The sequence below is a fragment of the Cherax quadricarinatus genome, chromosome 11, assembly GCF_038502225.1.
Source record: "Cherax quadricarinatus isolate ZL_2023a chromosome 11, ASM3850222v1, whole genome shotgun sequence".
Taxonomy (NCBI): domain Eukaryota; kingdom Metazoa; phylum Arthropoda; class Malacostraca; order Decapoda; family Parastacidae; genus Cherax; species Cherax quadricarinatus.
The window spans coordinates 3946868-3966349 of NC_091302.1; the positions used below are offsets into that span (position 1 = coordinate 3946868).

At 44.7% G+C, this 19482-nt stretch overlaps 1 protein-coding gene across 2 annotated transcripts in view; it reads right to left on the reverse strand.

Moving 5' to 3' along the window:
- Window positions 1-2505: 2505 nt before the first annotated feature.
- The window catches only part of LOC128687684 (uncharacterized), a 35014-nt gene continuing 18037 nt past the window's right edge, over window positions 2506-19482 (reverse strand). Inside the window, exons 5-12 of one of the 2 annotated variants that reach the window (XM_070083901.1) lie at window positions 13129-13278; window positions 11727-11842; window positions 11498-11585; window positions 8286-8467; window positions 4974-5084; window positions 4074-4310; window positions 3417-3555; window positions 2506-2808 (exon numbers count right to left, since the gene is read on the reverse strand). In XM_070083901.1, the coding sequence (XP_069940002.1) occupies window positions 2596-2808; window positions 3417-3555; window positions 4074-4310; window positions 4974-5084; window positions 8286-8467; window positions 11498-11585; window positions 11727-11842; window positions 13129-13278 (1236 nt within the window). In that variant the 3' untranslated portion in view covers window positions 2506-2595. The remainder of the gene's footprint in view (window positions 2809-3416; window positions 3556-4073; window positions 4311-4973; window positions 5085-8285; window positions 8468-11497; window positions 11586-11726; window positions 11843-13128; window positions 13279-19482) is intronic. The other variant, XM_070083902.1, reaches the window with a different exon arrangement.

Consider the following 19482-nt stretch of genomic DNA (forward strand, 5'->3'; position numbering starts at 1 on the left):
AGCCGTTTGTTTGTGATCTGTTTTGTTTTTATAGGACAATGTTTGTTGTATAGTCTAAGTAATTTGTCAAGAAAAATGTCTGTCCAGTCATCAATACCATTGGCCTTGGAGAATTCTGTAGGCCAATCAACAGTCTCGAGGTCAGCTGTGAACTTCAGGGGCTGTGTAGCCCCTGTGGGTCCCAGGGACTGTGTAGCCCCTGTGGATTTATTAACCATACTTTTGTCGCCTCATATGTCTCCATATAAACTCTCAAATTTATCTACAACAGTTCAGAATGTAGTATTTATTTGCCAGAAATTAGTTTAAATTTCTACATTACAGTCATCAGCAAGTGTTCAAATTATCTGCTGTAGTTGTTAATTACCTCTCCCATTATTTCTCCACTTTCTTCTTGGTCTCTTTCTCTCATCCCTTTCCTCCTCTCCTATAATAATAATGATAATAATAATAATAATAATAATAATAATAATAATAATAATAATAATAATAATAATAATAATAATAATAATAATAATAATCGTAATAATAATAATGATAATAATAATAATAATAATGATAATAATAATAATAATAATAATAATAATAATAATAATAATAATAATAATAATAATAATAATAATAATAATAATAATAATCGTAATCGTAATAATAATAATAATAATCATAATAATAATAATAATAATAATAATAATAATAATAATAATAATAATAATAATAATAATAATAATCTTTATTTCTACAAGTACATGATACAACTTGTACAGACCATAGCTGACATCAATGACATACTGTATAGAAAGTTTCTGATTATTCAGAGCATTTCCCGCAACTTAGGTTAATTTTGTTCCCCAGGATGCCACCCACACCAGTCTGCTAACACCCGGGTACCTAGTTACTGCTAGTTGAACATGGATAGTAGGTGTCTTAAGGAAACACGTAGTAATGTTTCCACCCGTACCGGGGATTGAACCATGGACCTCAGTGTGTGAGCTGAGTACGCTACCAACCCACTATACAGCCATGCGTCGCTTAACTAGTGTGTGTGTGTGTGTGTGTGGGTGTGTGTGTGTGGGTGTGTGTGAGGGTGTGTGTGTGGGTGTGTGTGAGGGTGTGTGTGTGTGGGTGTTGGTGTGTGTGTGTGTGGGTGTGTGTGTGTGGGTGTGCGTCCTTGTGTGTATGCATATATTTGTACGCTCGTGTGCACATGTCCGTGCGTGCGCCCTCGTGTGTGTATGTGCGCGCGCGCGCTAGTGTGGGTGTATGATCCACTTAATATTTGTATTTATAACTCATTACAATTGTGACCAGGTGTGGACGTATCAGTGGTTCATTACTTTGTAATTTGTTCATGACTGTAACCATGTATAGGAGTGAAGCTGATTCATTACCTCTGTAACTTGCCATGATTAGTGACCAGATCTACCTGGAGTTCATTACCTTTGTAACTAGTTCAGCTATCATAACTTTGGGGTCCAGTCACTGGACCCATTATGTACCTTTGTAATCTTTTGACTACCGCCCACAGGATGGGTATGGGGTGCATAAAGATATTAAACTAAAGTGTGTGTGTGTGTGTGTGTGTGTGTGTGTGTGTGTGTGTGTGTGTGTGTGTGTGTGTGTGTGTGTGTGTGTGTGTGTGTGTGGTGTGTGTGTGACTCAACAATCAATATTTGCACCAATAACTCATTACAGTTGTGACCGGGTGTGGAAGTGTGAATTGCTCATTACTCTATAATTTGTTCATGATTGTAGCCAAAGTATAAACGTAAGTAACCATTCTACAGAATTCATTACCTTTGTAACTTGTGAGCTCATTACCTTTGTACCTAGTTCAGCTATCAAAACTTTGGGGGCCCAGTCCCTGGACCCATTACGTACCTCTGTAATCTGTAAATACCTTTGTAACTTGTCATGATTGTGACCAGACTTACCTGGAGTTCATTACCTTTGTAAATTGTGAGTTCATTACCTTTGTAAATTGTGAGTTCATTACCTCTGTAACTTGCTCAGCTATCAAAACTTTGGAGTCCAGTCCCTGGACCAATTATGTACCTCTGTAATCTTTTGACTACCGCCCACAGGATGGGTATGGGGTGCATAATAAACATATTAAACTAACGTCGCTTAACGACGGGGATACGTTCTGTGAAATGCGTCGTTAGATTTCGCCGTTGTGCGAACGTCATAGAGTGTATTTAAACCTAGATGATATATATAGCCTACTACACATCTAGGCTATATGGTATATCCTAGGTACTACAAACCTTTAATGTGGTCGTAATACCTGGGTCAGTCTTAGTAAGACCCACTCGCTGGACCTTCTGGTCGTAAGACCGAGGTCTTTTTATGCTTCATCACTTCCAGCTATTAAAAAGTATGCAACACATCACAATATTTTAAACGTCATTAAAACCCCCAGACTCACATTATTGCTTCCTGACATTCCTGGCAACTCTCTGTAATATAATTCACATCACATATATCGGTAAATAACTCATCGTCAACATATGTAAATGTTTTATTCCCTACAACACAGCTGCTACATTCACACACCTTCAGGGAGAAATGTATATGTTGTGAGGTGAAACAAGATCAGTTGCCTCCAGCATTGATCCACTCCATGACCTCTTCTTCCAGAAGTTCAAGAGAACCCACAGAGTCCAAGACAACATCATGGAACTTCTTGAGGTCAAAGTTGTCAAGTAGAATATTGGTTGCTGTATCCCTCAACTCCTTCAACTTGAGCTGACCCACCTTGTAGGCTAGCGCCTGACCCGGCCAGCAGATGTAGCGATCAACCTCATTCTGAAGAATGATGATATTTTGAGATTTTTGGAGGAATTATTTTGAATTTCTGAATTTGTGAAGTATACACAGGGTATACACCCCCACTCAGTGTATGTATACACGACTTATTACCAGACAGCATAGGCCAGTAGACCTACTGTAGTACCTCACTGGTCTTAGGCTCTCAAAACTAACTTTAAATCACGCAAACACTACAGGGACCCCCTCTCAGCATTTACAACACCCACAAGGATCTCAACAACTACAACACCCACAAGGATCTCAACAACTACAACACCCACAAGGATCTCAACAACTACAACACCCACAAGGATCTCAACAACTACAACACCCACAAGGATCTCAACAACTACAACACCCACAAGGATCTCAACAACTACAACACCCACAAGGATCTCAACAACTACAACACCCACAAGGATCTCAACAACTACAACACCCACAAGGATCTCAACAACTACAACACCCACAAGGATCTCAACAACTACAACACCCACAAGGATCTCAACAACTACAACACCCACAAGGATCTCAACAACTACAACACCCACAAGGATCTCAACAACTACAACACCCACAAGGGCCTCAACATGTACAAGACCTACTTCGATATCTTGAAGAGCTAGCGCGGTGTGTAGAAGCAGGTAGTCAATAGCCTCCTGGCGTGTCCAGCCGAAGGCATGCATACCCGTGTCCACTACAAGGCGACAAGCACGGAAGATCTCGTCCGAGTAGTGCCCATATCTGTCCAAAAATAATTGTTATATGTTTCTTTGAAAACGTATAATCTCGAATTATAGCCGAGAATTATAAAATATTGTCAGGTTTGGAACGGAATTGTGTACTGTCGACAATAGTGAGACGAAACGATGCAGAGGAAGTTTTGAAATAGACAATGTTTCTCTCAGTGAGGAGCTTTATCATGACTTTAGAAAGCTTTACAGGGAGCGAAACGTTGTCGTAATAAAAGCTTCTTCTGCAACCTGTGTCTTTATTATCAATATGGCATAACTGGTAGACATTGTCTTCAGCAAAACAAGCAATAATACGAAAGTTATTTTCAAAAAGCCGAAACGTCAAATTCACGAGGTTTCGCCCATGGTAAGGCTTTTTCTCCAAGGTTGATGGTTTGATTCCATCATCTTTATTTCACTACTACATCTGCTACCTTTGAATTTGACTGAAGAAACGTACTGTGCGAAATATTTCGTCAGTAAAGATACCCAGATATTGCACATGTGTCTTAATCTTCCATAACATACCTGTCGTAGAGATCCTCGAAGAGATCCATGTCGAAGCCGAGTGACTCAGCGTACAGACCCCAGCCTTCTATGTACCCGGTGTTCATTGGGAATCTAGAGGGAGCTTGCCAGTAGTTCCTGTCCTCACTCACCCTCCTGAAGTAAGGTATGTTGGGGTTCTCTATGCTGTGGGAACCCTGCAGGTGGTGGCCTGGGTTCCCCTCGTGTAGGGACAATGTCAACATCTCGTACTTAGCCCTGAGAAGATGAGAGTCTGTGTTTGAAACTGGCATAAAATACAGACAAGTTGATGATTAAGACACATGTGCAATATGTGGGTATCTTTATTTGTAGAAATATCTTCAATCAGTGGTTTTATCAATACAAGAACATAAAGTGAAGAATTATGTACAAAAAATGGAGTGATCAGTCCCTCAGTCTCGACGCTTTATATAAGCACCGAGCTCCGTGACGGTGCGTCATATTCTTCAAGACTACGGTGATCTTCACCAACTCCAAGGCTGAGGGACTGATTACCTTCTGTTTTGTATATAATTATTCACATTATGTCCTTGAATTGTACTGATAAAGCCACTGGTTAGCGAAACGTCTACAAATAAAGATACCCAGATGTTGCACGTGTCTAATTCTTTATCAAGATGAGATGTTGTTGGATCACTCACTCGGTGATTACTTTTTGTAGACAGAGGCATAGGTTGCTGCTACTGAGAAAACGTTCCGCTCCGTGTAGAGATTTAACAAGTGATGATAAATCTTCACACAGAGCGAAACGTTGTCCCTAAGCTTGTTTTGCAACTTCTGATCTCATATTCAAACAGTAGGAGCTAGTATATTGACTTCACACAAGTGTTGCGAGTCTGTACTAGCTTCCTCGCTACAACAAGTGTGTAGTAAACTTACTGAGCGTCGTAGTAGTAAGTGTTGACGTAGAAGACACCAGGTCTAGACCCGTCGTAAGAACCAGAAATGTAAAAGGCTCCAGATCCGTCCATTGAATTATCAGCCACTACCCTGTCAAGTAAGTTTAACATGTAAGTCTGTGCTGCTTGCCACAACAATAAATGAATTACGTGCTAAGAAAAGCCATATAATTAAGTGTACTCGCCTAACTCACCTAACTCTGGTTGCAGGGGTCGAGTCATAGCTCCTGGCCCCGCCTCTTAACTGGTCGCTACTGGGGCACTTCCTGCTCCATGCGCTTTATCATACCTCTTCTTAAAGCTATGTACGGATCCTGCCTTCATTACATCACTTCCCAGACTATTCCACTTCCTGACAAGTGACTGAAGAAATATTTCCTAATGTCCCTGTGATTCATCTGAGTCTTCGGCTTCCAACTGTGACCCTTTGTTGCTGTGTCCCATCTCTGGAACATCCTGTCCCTGTCCACCCTGTCGCTTCCTCTCAGTATTTTATATGTCGTTATCATATCCCCCCTATCTCTCCTGTCTTCCAGTGTCGTCAAGTCGATTTCCCTTAGCCTCTCCTAGTAGGACATACCCCTTAGGTCCGAGACTAGTCTTTTTGCAAACCTTTGCACTTTCTCTAGTTTCCTCACATGCTTGGCTAGGTGAGGGTTCCAAACTGGTGCTGTATACTTCAATACGGGCCTAACATACACAGTGTACAGGGTCCTGAATGACTCCTTATTTAGATGTCGGAATGCTATTCTTAGGTTTGCTAGGCGCCCATATGCTGCAGCAGTTATTTGGTTGATGTGCGCCTGAGATGTGCCTGGTGTTATACTCACCCCATGATTCTTTTCCTTGAGTGAGGTTTATAGGCTCTGGCCCCCCTACATTGTACTCCGTCTGTGGTCTTCTTTGCTCTTCCCCAATCTTCATGACTTTGCACTTGGTGGGATTGAACTCTATGAGTCATTTGCTGGACCAGGCCTGCAGCCTGTCTAGATCCCCCTGTAGTTCTGCCTGGGCTTCGTCGGATTGCATTCTTCTCATCAACTTCACATCATCCGCAAACAGGGACACTTAAAAGTCTAGTCCTTCTGTCATGTCGTTCACAAATACCAGAAACAGCACCGGTCCTAGGACTGACCCCTGTGGAACCCCGCTCGCCTTGCCTGTTATCCCTGCCTGGTCCTCCAGCTTTTGCACTAATCTCTTGTGTGGAACTGTGACAAACACCTTCATACAGTCCAAGAAAATGCAATCTACCCAGCCCTCTCTCTTTCTGGTCATACTGCTGTAATCCTGTCACAGAATTCCAGTTCGTTTGTGACACAGAATCTCCCGTCCCTGAAACCGTGCTGGCTGTTGTTGATAAGCTCATTCCTTTCTAGGTGCTCCACCACTCTTCTCCTGATAATCTTCTCCATGACTTTGCATACTATACTTGTCAGTGACACTGGTGTAGTGTTTCTGGAGTCCCATCTGTCTCCTCTGTGAACACTTCTTTGAATTTCATGTTGAGCTCCTCACATACTTCTCGGTCGTTTCTTGTGATCTCCCCTCCTTCCTTCCTCAGCCTGATTGCCTGTTCCGTGACTGTTGTTTTTCTCCTGATGTGGCTGTACAACAGCTTCAGGTCAGATTTGGCTTTCGCTGCTATGTCATCTTTCGTATTGTCGTTGGGGCTCCCTTCTTACCTATGCATATACGTTTCTGGCTCTACGACTGCTCTCCTTATTCTCCTGGGACCTTTGCCTTCTATACTTCTTCCATTCTCTAGCACACTTGGTTTTGGCCTCTCTACACCTTTGGATGAACCAAGGGCTCATCCTGGATTTCTCGTTATTTCTGTTACCCTTGGGTACAAACCTCTCCTCGGCTTCCTTGCATATTGTTGTCACATATTCCATCATGCATATTGCTGTCACATATTCCATCATGCATATTGTTGTCACATATTCCATCATGCATATTGTTGTCACATATTCCATCATGCATATTGTTGTCACATATTCCATCATGCATATTGTTGTCACATATTCCCCCATGTGGCTCCAGGTTTTCCCAGTCGATTTCCTTGCAATTAAAGTCATTCACAATTAGCAGTTTTGCCCTGCATGCATGAGCCCTTCTGGCCACTTCAGCCAGTGTGTCAACCATCACTCTATTACTCTCCTGCTGCTCTGTGGTGGGCTATACATCACTTCAGTTACCACCCTGGGACCTCCAGACTGAAGTGTTCTTACTATGTAGTCTCTTGCTTCTCCTCTGTCTCCTTTCTCCAGCTCATCAAAATTCCATTGGTTTTCGATGAGCAGTGCCACTCCTCCACCCCCTCTGTCTTTCCTCAGGATCTGATATCCCATTGGAAAGATGGCATCTATTATAATTCATGTGAGCTCGGTGTCTGTGAGACCTATGGTGTCCGGTGATGCCTCTTTGACTCTTTCATGGCACTCCTCCCACTTATTCATTATTCCATCAGTGTTGGTGTACCATACCTTCAGTTTCCTCTCCAACACTGTGTTCTGGGGGGTCTGTGAGGGTGGGGGAACTGGCAGTGTGCTGTGGGATTCTATAGCGTAGTGTGGGGTGGGGGCTGTAAGTGTGGATTGTGGGTTCTGTTAGGATAGCGTGTTTGGTTGTGGGGTTCTGAGGGTGGTTCTGTGTGTGCTTGTGCTTGTTGCTCTTCCATGCTCTGGTTGTCCTCTGCTGACTCTCTCCTTGTCTCTCTTCCAAGCCCCTTTTGTTTCCGTGCACTCTCCCTCAACTGCTGTCATTTTGTTCTTGTTCCGTTGCGGTCTAGGAACACTCTCTTGTATGTTGATGATTCCTTCAGCCGTGGTTTCTCTTGCAGGATCCTGTTCTGCACCGTTTATGTCTTGAAAATCAGTTTGACCGGCCGATTTCTCCGCTTCAAGTGCCCCCCAACCCTCTATTCTCTGAAAATTTATTATCTCAGTCATGTCCTCCTCGCCTATTTCTTTGATGATGTTTTCAATCTCCTGGTTTTTCTTAATGCTGTCTTTCATTGTGTGTCCTTCCCTCGCTCTTCTGAAGCCCAGGAATAAACACTGACTTCTTCCTCTCCTCCTCCCTTTGCCTTTACCTCTGTGCCTCTGGGTCCCGTTTGTATATGGCGATTGTCTTCCTTATTTTTTCCTATAATTCTTGGTAGCATGATCGTGCCTCTGCATGGGACCTGTCCCTTTCTCCAGCTTCTTCCCCCTCCCTGCTATCCCTGCTCTGTGTGTGTGTGTGTGTGTGTGTGTGTGTGTGTGTGTGTGTGTGTGTGTGTTCTTACGTGAGTTTAGCCATTGGAATATTCATGAAGACATCAGGTAGTTTTGGAGGGATAACGTTGTAGACCAGGTCCTCAAAACCCTTCATCAGGTCGTCAGGGTTGTCATAGAAGAAGTTGGGGTCGTTTCTTATCATGTCTGAGAACTCTGGTACTGTCATGTTGTATCCCAGCTCTCTCACAACCTGTTAGTATCAAAGGAGTTAGAAACACACTTGCTATACTCACCCTAGCTCTCTACACAGAGTTAGAGGAGGTTAGACTGTAGTGATAGCCTTCCCAACGAGCACAGCACCACCACAGCAGAACCACCACAGCACAACCACCACAGCACAACCACCACAGCACAACCACCACAGCACATCCACCACAGTACCATCACCACAGCACCACCACCACAGCACAACCACCAGAGCACAACCACCACAGCACCACCACCAGAGCACAACCACCACAGCACAACCACCACAGCACAACCACCACAGCACATCCACCACAGCACCACCACCACAGTACCATCACCACAGCACCACCACCACAGCACAACCACCACAGCACAACCACCACAGCACAACCACCACAGCACCACCACCACAGTACCATCACCACAGCACCACCACCACAGCACAACCACCACAGCACAACCACCACAGCACAACCACCACAGCACAACCACCACAGCACATCCACCACAGCACCACCACCACAGTACCATCACCACAGCACCACCACCACAGCACAACCACCACAGCACAACCACCACAGCACAACCACCACAGCACAACCACCACAGCACCACCACCACAGCACCATCACCACAGCACCACCACCACACCACCACCACCACACCACCACCACAGCACCACCACAGCACAACCACCACACCACCACACCACCACCACACCACCACCATCACATCACCACCACCACACCACCACCACCACACCACCACCAACACAGCACCACCACCACAGCACCACCAACACAGCACCACCACCGCAGCACCACCACCACAGCACCACCACCACCACAGCACCACCACCGCAGCACCACCACCGCAGCACCACCGCCGCAGCACTAGCACCGCAGCACCACCACAGCACCACCACCACAGCACCACCACCGCAGCACCACCACCGCAGCACCACCACCACACCACCACCACAACACCACCACCACCACACCACCACACCACCACACCACCACACCACCACATCACCACCACCACCACACCACCACCACCACACCACCACCAACACAGCACCACCAACACAGCACCACCACGGCAGCACCACCAACACAGCACCACCACCACCACAGCACCACCACCGCAGCACCACCACCGCAGCACCACCACCGCAGCACCAGAACCGCAGCACCACAACCACAGCACCACCACCGCAGCACCACCACCGCAGCACCACCACCGCAGCACCACCACCACACCACCACCACCACACCACCACCACCACACCACCCCCACCACACCACCACCACTACAGCACCACCACCACACCACCACCACCACACCACCACCACTACAGCACCACCACCACACCACCACCACCACCACACCACCACCACTACAGCACCACCACCGCAGCACCACCACCACACCACCACCACCACACCACCATCACCACCACCATCACCACCACCACTATCACCACCAACACCAATACCACCACCACCACCACACCACCACCACTACAGCACCACCACCACAGCACCACCACCGCAGCACCACCACCACACCACCACCACCACACCACCACCACTACAGCACCACCACACCACCACCACCACACCACCACCACTACAGCACCACCACCGCAGCACCACCACCACACCACCACCACCACACCACCACCACCACACCACCACCACCACACCACCACCACTACAGCACCACCACCACAGCACCACCACCGCAGCACCACCACCACACCACCACCACCACACCACCACCACAACAGCACCACCACCACAGCACCACCACCACACCACCACCACCACACCACCACCACCACCACACCACCACCACTACAGCACCACCACCACAGCACCACCACCGCAGCACCACCACCACACCACCACCACCACACCACCACCACCACACCACCACCACCACACCACCACCACTACAGCACCACCACCACAGCACCACCACCGCAGCACCACCACCACACCACCACCACCACACCACCACCACTACAGCACCACCACCACAGCACCACCACCGCACCACCACCACCACACCACCACCACCACACCACCACCACCACACCACCACCACCACACCACCACCACTACAGCACCACCACCACAGCACCACCACCGCAGCACCACCACCACACCACCACCACACCACCACCACCACACCACCACCACCACACCACCACTACAGCACCACCACCACAGCACCACCACCGCAGCACCACCACCACACCACCACCACCACACCACCACCACTACAGCACCACCACCACACCACCACCACCACACCACCACCACTACAGCACCACCACCGCAGCACCACCACCACACCACCACCACCACACCACCACCACCACACCACCACCACTACAGCACCACCACTACAGCACCACCACCACAGCACCACCACCGCAGCACCACCACCACTACAGCACCACCACCACAGCGTCTAACCTAACACAGAACACCAGCACAAGATCAGGAATTACACAGCTCAAAGGAACTTCCTACCCAAATATTTAGCTTCACTTCAGTACCTGTCTTCTCTGCCACCCACTGCTTGACACGTCCTCCCACACGTTACTCCCTTGTATGGGAAGAGGTGTAACCTTCCCTATACGTTCTTGCTCTCATTTATGTAACCGCTGAAGAGGATCCCAGAAGGGGATCGAAATATACAAAACATAATCTTTTGAATTTATGTCTCCGTGTGGGTTATTAATGAGTTCTGACACTGTTTATTACACTTTACTTATCCCCGGCACAGGTGGTAACATTGGTCGTGCTTCACTAGTTGTCCTGTTCACCTAGCAAGCAAGTAGGTACCTGGGTTTCAGTCGACTGGTGTGGGTGGCATCCTGGGTGGACAAGATTCAGGACCCCATTGGAAATAAGACAGACAGTCCCTCGATGACGTAGACTTTCTTGAGTTATCCTGGATGGTTAACCCTTCTAGGTTTAAAATCCGAACAAAATCTTGAGTTACATTATGAACTAACCTGAGCCATGTCAGCCTCGATGCGGGTAACTTCGTCTAGACCCAACTGGTGTATCTCAGAGGCTGTCATACTGGTGGTAGTATGAAACCTGTAAACCACAACTTTCTGTCTTAAAACGTAAACTATATGTTGTAAACGAACACATAAAGCGCACCTCATCTATGTACACATATAAACCACATCTGGTACAGTGACAGGTAGTAATACAGTAACCAGTACAGTGACTTACTTGATCATCTGTAAGTACCGTGCCTCACCATCAGGTAGGCTGGACACGCCTATTTCTGGACGAGTGACATAGTCGTTCGTGACATAGTCTTGTAGCTCCTTAAACGCCGGGGACACCTGACAAGGCGTTTTATATAAATATATATATATATATATATATATATATATATATATATATATATATATATATATATATATATATATATATATATATATATATGTGTGTGTGTGTGTGTGTGTGTGTGTGTGTGTGTGTGTGTGTATGTGTGTGTGTGTGTGTGTGTGTGTGTGTGTGTGTGTGTGTGTGTGTACTCACCTAGTTGAGGTTGCGGGGGTCGAGTCCGAGCTCCTGGCCCCGCCTCTTCACTGATCGTTACTAGGTCACTCTCCCTGAGCCGTGAGCTTTATCATACCTCTGCTTAAAGCTATGTATGGATCCTGCCTCCACTACATCGCTTCCCAAACTATTCCACTTACTGACTACTCTGTGGCTGAAGAAATACTTCCTAACATCCCTGTGATTCATCTGTGTCTTCAGCTTCCAACTGTGTCCCCTTGTTACTGTGTCCAATCTCTGGAACATCCTGTCTTTGTCCACCTTGTCAATTCCTCTCAGTATTTTGTATGTCGTTATCATGTCCCCCCTATCTCTCCTGTCCTCCAGTGTCGTCAGGTTGATTTCCCTTAACCTCTCCTCGTAGGACATACCTCTTAGCTCTGGGACTAGTCTTGTTGCAAACCTTTGCACTTTCTCTAGTTTCTTCACGTGCTTGGCTAGGTGTGGGTTCCAAACTGGTGCCGCATACTCCAATATGGGCCTAACGTACACGGTGTACAGGGTCCTGAACGATTTCTTATTAAGATGTCGGAATGCTGTTCTGAGGTTTGCTAGGCGCCCATATGCTGCAGCAGTTATTTGGTTGATGTGCGCTTCAGGAGATGTGCCTGGTGTTATACTCACCCCAAAATCTTTTTCCTTGAGTGAGGTTTGTAGTCTCTGACCCCCTAGACTGTACTCCGTCTGCGGCCTTCTTTGCCCTTCCCCAATCTTCATGACTTTGCACTTGGTGGGATTGAACTCCAGGAGCCAATTGCTGGACCAGGTCTGCAGCCTGTCCAGATCCCTTTGTAGTTCTGCCTGGTCTTCGATCGAGTGAATTCTTCTCATCAACTTCACGTCATCTGCAAACAGGGACACCTCAGAGTCTATTCCTTCCGTCATGTGTGTGTGTGTGTGTGTGTGTGTGTGTGTGTGTGTGTCAGAGAAAGTAACTTTATACTGACAAATATATAAAGGCAGACGTTTAGTGCATGAGAGCATTTCTCACCTGGTGAGCGAAGCGTTTTCATAATCCAAAGCTTCTTAATATTGCATCATAAGGTTGCATATATTGCATAATCACCTGGTTAACGATGACATCCCTGGCTGCATCCTGGTAGTAAACTATGTCATCCTGAGTCATGTTGTCAGGGAACACAGTGTAAGGGAACCAGAGTGGTGAATCCTCAGCTGTATCCACGACGAACCTTCCCAGACTGTCTGCCACGTTCTCCTGCAACACAGCAGTGTGCTTCACACACCTTACTGATGACTTACTGAAGTAAGCAAACAGGTTTCAGGTCAGCGACTGCTCAAGCGTTTATATATATATATATATATATATATATGGGCCGTCTCCAACAGAGGCAGGTGACCCACCGAGGCAGGGTGACCCACCGAGGCAGGGTGACCCACCGAGGCAGGGTGACCCACCGAGGCAGGGTGACCCACCGAGGCAGGGTGACCCACCGAGGCAGGATGACCCAAAAAGAAAGAAAATCCCCCCAAAAAAAATACTTTCATCATCATTCAACACTTTCACCACACACATAATCACTGTTTTTGCAGAGGTGCTCAGAACACAACAGTTTAGAATCATATACCTATAAAGATACACAACATATCCCTCCAAACTGCCAATATCCCAAACCCCTCCTTTAGAGTGCAGACATTGTACTTCCCATTTCCAGGACTCAAGTCCGGCTATATAAAAATAACCGGTTTCCCTGAATCCCTTCACTAAATATTACCCTGCTCACACTCCAACAGATCGTCAAGTCCCAAATACCATTCGTCTCCATTCACTCCTATGGAATACGCTCACGCATGCCTGCTGGAAGTCCAAGCCCCTTGCCCACAAAACCTCCCTTACCTCTTCCTTCCAACCTTTTCGAGGACGACCCCTACCCCGCCTTCCTTTCCCTACAGATTTAAATGCTCTCCATGTCATTCTACTTTGATCCATTCTCTCTAAATGACCAAAGCACCAACAACCCCTCTTCAGCCCTCTGACTAATACTTTTACCTCCACACCTTCTCCTAATTTCCACACTCCGAATTTTCTGCATAATATTTACACCACACATTGCCCTTAGACAGAACATCTCCACTGCCTCCAACTGCCTCCTCGCTGCTGCATTCACAACCCAAGCTTCACACCCATATAAGAGTGTCGGTACTACTATACTTTCATACATTCCCTTCTTTGCCTCTATAGATAACGTTTTTTGTCTCCGCATATACCTCAACGCACCACTCACCTTTTTTCCCTCATCAATTCTATGATTAACCTCATCCTTCAAAAATCCATCCGCCGACACGTCAACTCCCAAATATCTGAAAACATTCACTTCTTCCATACTCCTCCCCAATTTGATATCCAATTTTTCTTTAAATCATTTGATACCCTCATCACCTTACTCTCTTCTATGTTCACTTTCATCTTTCTACCTTTACACACACTCCCAAACTCATCCACTAACCTTTGCAGTTTTTCTTTAGAATCTCCCATATGCACAGTATCATCAGCAAAAAGCAACTGTGTCAATTCCCATTTTGTATTTGATTCCCCATAATTTAATCCCACCCCTCTCCCCAACAACCTAGCATTTACTTCCTTTACAACCCCATCTATAAATATATTAAACAACCATGGTGACATTACACATCCCTGTCTAAGACCTACTTTTACCGGGAAGTAGTCTCCCTCTCTTCTACACACCCTAACCTGAGCCTCACTATCCTCATAAAAACTCTTTACAGCATTTAGTAACTTACCACCTATTCCATATACTTGCAACATCTGCCACATTGCTCCCCTATCCACTCTATCATATGCCTTTTCTAAATCCATAAATGCAATAAAAACTTCCCTACCTTTATCTAAATACTGCTCACATATATGCTTCAATGTAAACACTAGATCTACACATCCCCTACCCACTCTGAAACCTCCTTGCTCATCCACAATCTTACATTCTGTCTTACCTCTAATTCTTTCAATAATAGCCCTGCCGTACATTTTTCCTGGTATACTCAGTAAACTTATTCCTCTATAATTTTTACAGTCTCTTTTGTCCCCCTTCCCTTTATATAAAGGGACTATACATGCTCTCCACCAATCTCTAGGTACCTTTCCCTCTTTCATACATTTATTAAACAAAAATACTAACCACTCCAACACTATATCCCCCCCTGCTTTTAACATTTCTGTCATGATCCCATCAGTTCCAGCTGCTTTACCCCCTTTCATTCTACGTAATGCCTCACGCACCTTCCCCACACTCACATCCTGTTCTTCTTCACTCCTAAAAGATGGTATACCTCCCTGTCCAGTGCATGAAATTACCGCCTCCCTTTCTTCGTCGACATTTAAGTTCCTCAAAATATTCTCGCCATCTACCCAAAACCGCCCTCTCCCCATCTACTAACTCCCCTACTCTGTTTTTAACTGACAAATCCATTTGTTCCCTAGGTTTTCTTAACTTGTTTAACTCACTCCAAATTTTTTTCTTATTTTCATTAAAATTTCTTGACAGTGCATCTCCCACTCTATCATCTGCTCTCCTTTTACACTCTCTCACCACTCTCTTCACCTTTCTTTTACTCTCCATATACTCTGCTCTTCTCATAACACTGCTTTGTAAAAACCCCTCATAAGCTAACTTTTTCTCTTTTATCACAACCTTTACTTCATCATTCCACCAATCACTCCTCTTTCCTCCTGCACCCACCCTTCTATAACCACAAACTTCTGCCCCACATTCTAATACTGCATTTTTAAAACTATTCCAACCCTCTTCAACCCCCCCACTACTCATCTTTGCACTAGCCCACCTTTCTGCCAATAGTCGCTTATATCTCACCCGAACTTCCTCCTCCCTTAGTTTATACACTCTCATCTCCCTCTTACTTGTTGTTGCCATTTTCCTCTTTTCCCATCTACCTCTTACTCTAACTGTAGCTACAACTAAATAATGATCCGATATATCAGTTGCCCCTCTATAAACGTGTACATCCTGGAGCCTACCCATCAACCTTTTATCCACCAATACATAATCTAACAAACTACTTTCATTATGTGCTATATCATACCTTATATATTTATTTATCCTCTTCTTCATAAAATATGTATTACTTATTACTAAACCTCTTTCTACACATAGCTCAATTAAAGGTTTCCCATTTTCATTTACCCCTGGCACCCCAAATTTACCTACTACTCCCTCCACCACATTTTTACCCACTTTAGCATTGAAATCCCCAACCACAAGTACTCTCACACTTGGTTCAAAACTCCCCACGCATTCACTCAACATTTCCCAAAACCTCTCTCTCTCCTCTACACTTCTCTCTTCTCCAGGTGCATATACGCTTACTATGACCCACTTTTCACATCCAACCTTTATTTTACTCCACATAATCCTTGAATTAATACATTTATAGTCCCTCTTTTCCTGCCATAACTTATCCTTCAACATTGAACATTAAAATGGTATAAAATACCTACAGGTTGTTAGGTAAGACACATATGCAACAGTTAGGTATCTTTATTTCGAAACGTTTCGCCTACACAGTAGGCTTCTTCAGTCGAGTACAGAAAAGTTGATAGAAGCAGAAGATACTTGAAGACGATGTAATCAGTCCATCACCCTTAAAGTTTTGAGGTGGTCAGTCCCTCAGTCTGGAGAAGAGCATTGTTCCATGGAATGAAACAATATGGAGATGAAGTGACAGGATGGAGCACTTATATAGCGCCAAGAGGTGAGACGTAGGTCTGTACCAAGATACCCCTAAGGGTATCTTGGTACAGACCTACAATCAACTTCGACAACCTCTACTAGTGAGAACGGCTGGATTTGAGAGGGACCTGACCTCCCAGCATCTGAGTTCTTACCTCTTCTAGTGACCTACGTCTCACCTCTTGGCGCTATATAAGTGCTCCATCCTGTCACTTCATCTCCATATTGTTTCATTCCATGGAACAATGCTCTTCTCCAGACTGAGGGACTGACCACCTCAAAACTTTAAGGGTGATGGACTGATTACATCGTCTTCAAGTATCTTCTGCTTCTATCAACTTTTCTGTACTCGACTGAAGAAGCCTACTGTGTAGGCGAAACGTTTCGAAATAAAGATACCTAACTGTTGCATATGTGTCTTACCTAACATCCTTCAACATTATTGCTACTCCTTCTTTAGCACTAACTCTATTAGAAACCCCTGACCTAATCCCATTGAAACTCTCCCACCCTTTCAGCTTTGTTTCACTTAAAGCCAGGACATCCAGCTTCTTCTCATTCATAACATCCACAATCATCTCTTTCTTATCATTTGCACAACATCCACGCACATTCAGATTTCCCACTTTGACAATTTTCTTCTCATTCTTTTTAGTAATCTTTACAGGATAAGGGGTTACTAGCCCATTGTTCCCCGCATTTTAGTTGACTTTTAAGAACATAAGAACATAAGAACGAAGGAACACTGCAGAAGGCCTACTGGCCCATGCGAGGCAGGTCCAAGTCTCCTGCACCCAACCTAGTCAGGTCAGGTCACATTGACTTAAGGGAGGAACACGGCAACCGACCTGGTAGCACAAGCTATCAGGTCTAACTCACACCCACCCACATCTACTCATGTATTTATCCAACCCATTTTTAAAGCTACACAACGTTCTGGCCTCTATAACGGTACTTGGGAGTTTGTTCCACTCATCCACAACTCTATTACCAAACCAGTACTTTCCTATATCCTTCCTGAATCTGAATTTTTCCAACTTAAAACCATTGCTGCGAGTCCTGTCTAGGCTAGATATTTTCAGCACTTTTACAACACGCATGGCTTACGGAGGTAAGATTCTTATTCCACTTCCCCATGGATATAAAAGGAAAAGTAATAAGACCAAGAACTATTAAGATAAAATCAAAGAAAACTCAGAAGAGTGAGTATAAATAAACGTGTACATGTATGTGTAGTGTGACCTAAGTGTAAGTAGAAGTAGCAAGACACCTGAAATCTTGCATGTTTATGAGACAGAAAAAAGACACTAGCAATCCTACCATCATGTAAAACAATTACAGGCTTCCGTTTTACACTCAATTGGCAGGACGGTAGTACCTCCCTGGGTGGTTGTTGTCTACCAACCTACTACCACAGGACGGTAGTACCTCCCTGGGTGGTTGTTGTCTACCAACCTACTATCACAGGACGGTAGTACCTCCCTGGGTGGTTGCTGTCTACCAACCTACTACCACAGGACGGTAGTACCTCCCTGGGTGGTTGTTGTCTACCAACCTACTACCACAGGACGGTAGTACCTCCCCTGGGTGGTTGTTGTCTACCAGCCTACTACCACAGGACGGTAGTACCTCCCTGGGTGGTTGCTGTCTACCAACCTACTACCACAGGACGGTAGTACCTCCCTGGGTGGTTGCTGTCTACCAACCTACCACCACAGGACGGTAGTACCTCCCTGGGTGGTTGTTGTCTACCAGCCTACTATCACAGGACGGTAGTACCTCCCTGGGTGGTTGCTGTCTACCAACCTACTACCACAGGACGGTCGTACCTCCCTGGGTGGTTGCTGTCTACCAACCTACTACCTACAATATATATATATATATATATATATATATATATATATATATATATATATATATATATATATATATATATATATATATATATATATATATATATGTATATGTCGTGCCGAATAGGCAGAACTTGCGATCTTGGCTTAAATAGCAACGCTCATCTTGCCATATAGGACAAGTGAAAATTTGTGCATGCAATAATTTCGCCAAAATCATTCTGAACCTAACGAGAAAAATATATTTCACTGTGTTTGTTTAGTATTAAATTATTGTAAACAAATCTAAAATATATTTAGTTGGGTTAGGCTAAAATAAATTGTTCTTGTTATAATAAGGTTAGGTAAGTTTTCTAAGTTCCTTTTGGTGCAAAATTATAATTTTTACATCAACATTAATGAAAAAAATATATCTTTAAAAGTATAAGAGAAAATTTTAGAAAGGACTTAATTTTAAAAGAGTTCTTGCTAATTGACCAGTTTTACATATTCGGCATGACATATATATATATATATATATATATATATATATATATATATATATATATATATATATATATATATATATATATATCTCAAGTAGTTAAGTACCTTAATGACAACAACATTCTCCATAGCTATCAATCGGGCTTTAGAAGATCCTACTCAACCGACACCTCCCTTATTAATCTGATGGATTACCTGAGAACTGAAATGTCAAAGGGGAACCTCATAGGTATGGTAACATTAGACCTGCAAAAGGCCTTCGATACTGTCAACCACAATATATTATGTAAGAAACTTCAAGCTATCGGTATAGGTTCTGTAGACTGGTTTAAGTCCTACCTTAGCAACAGGAGACAA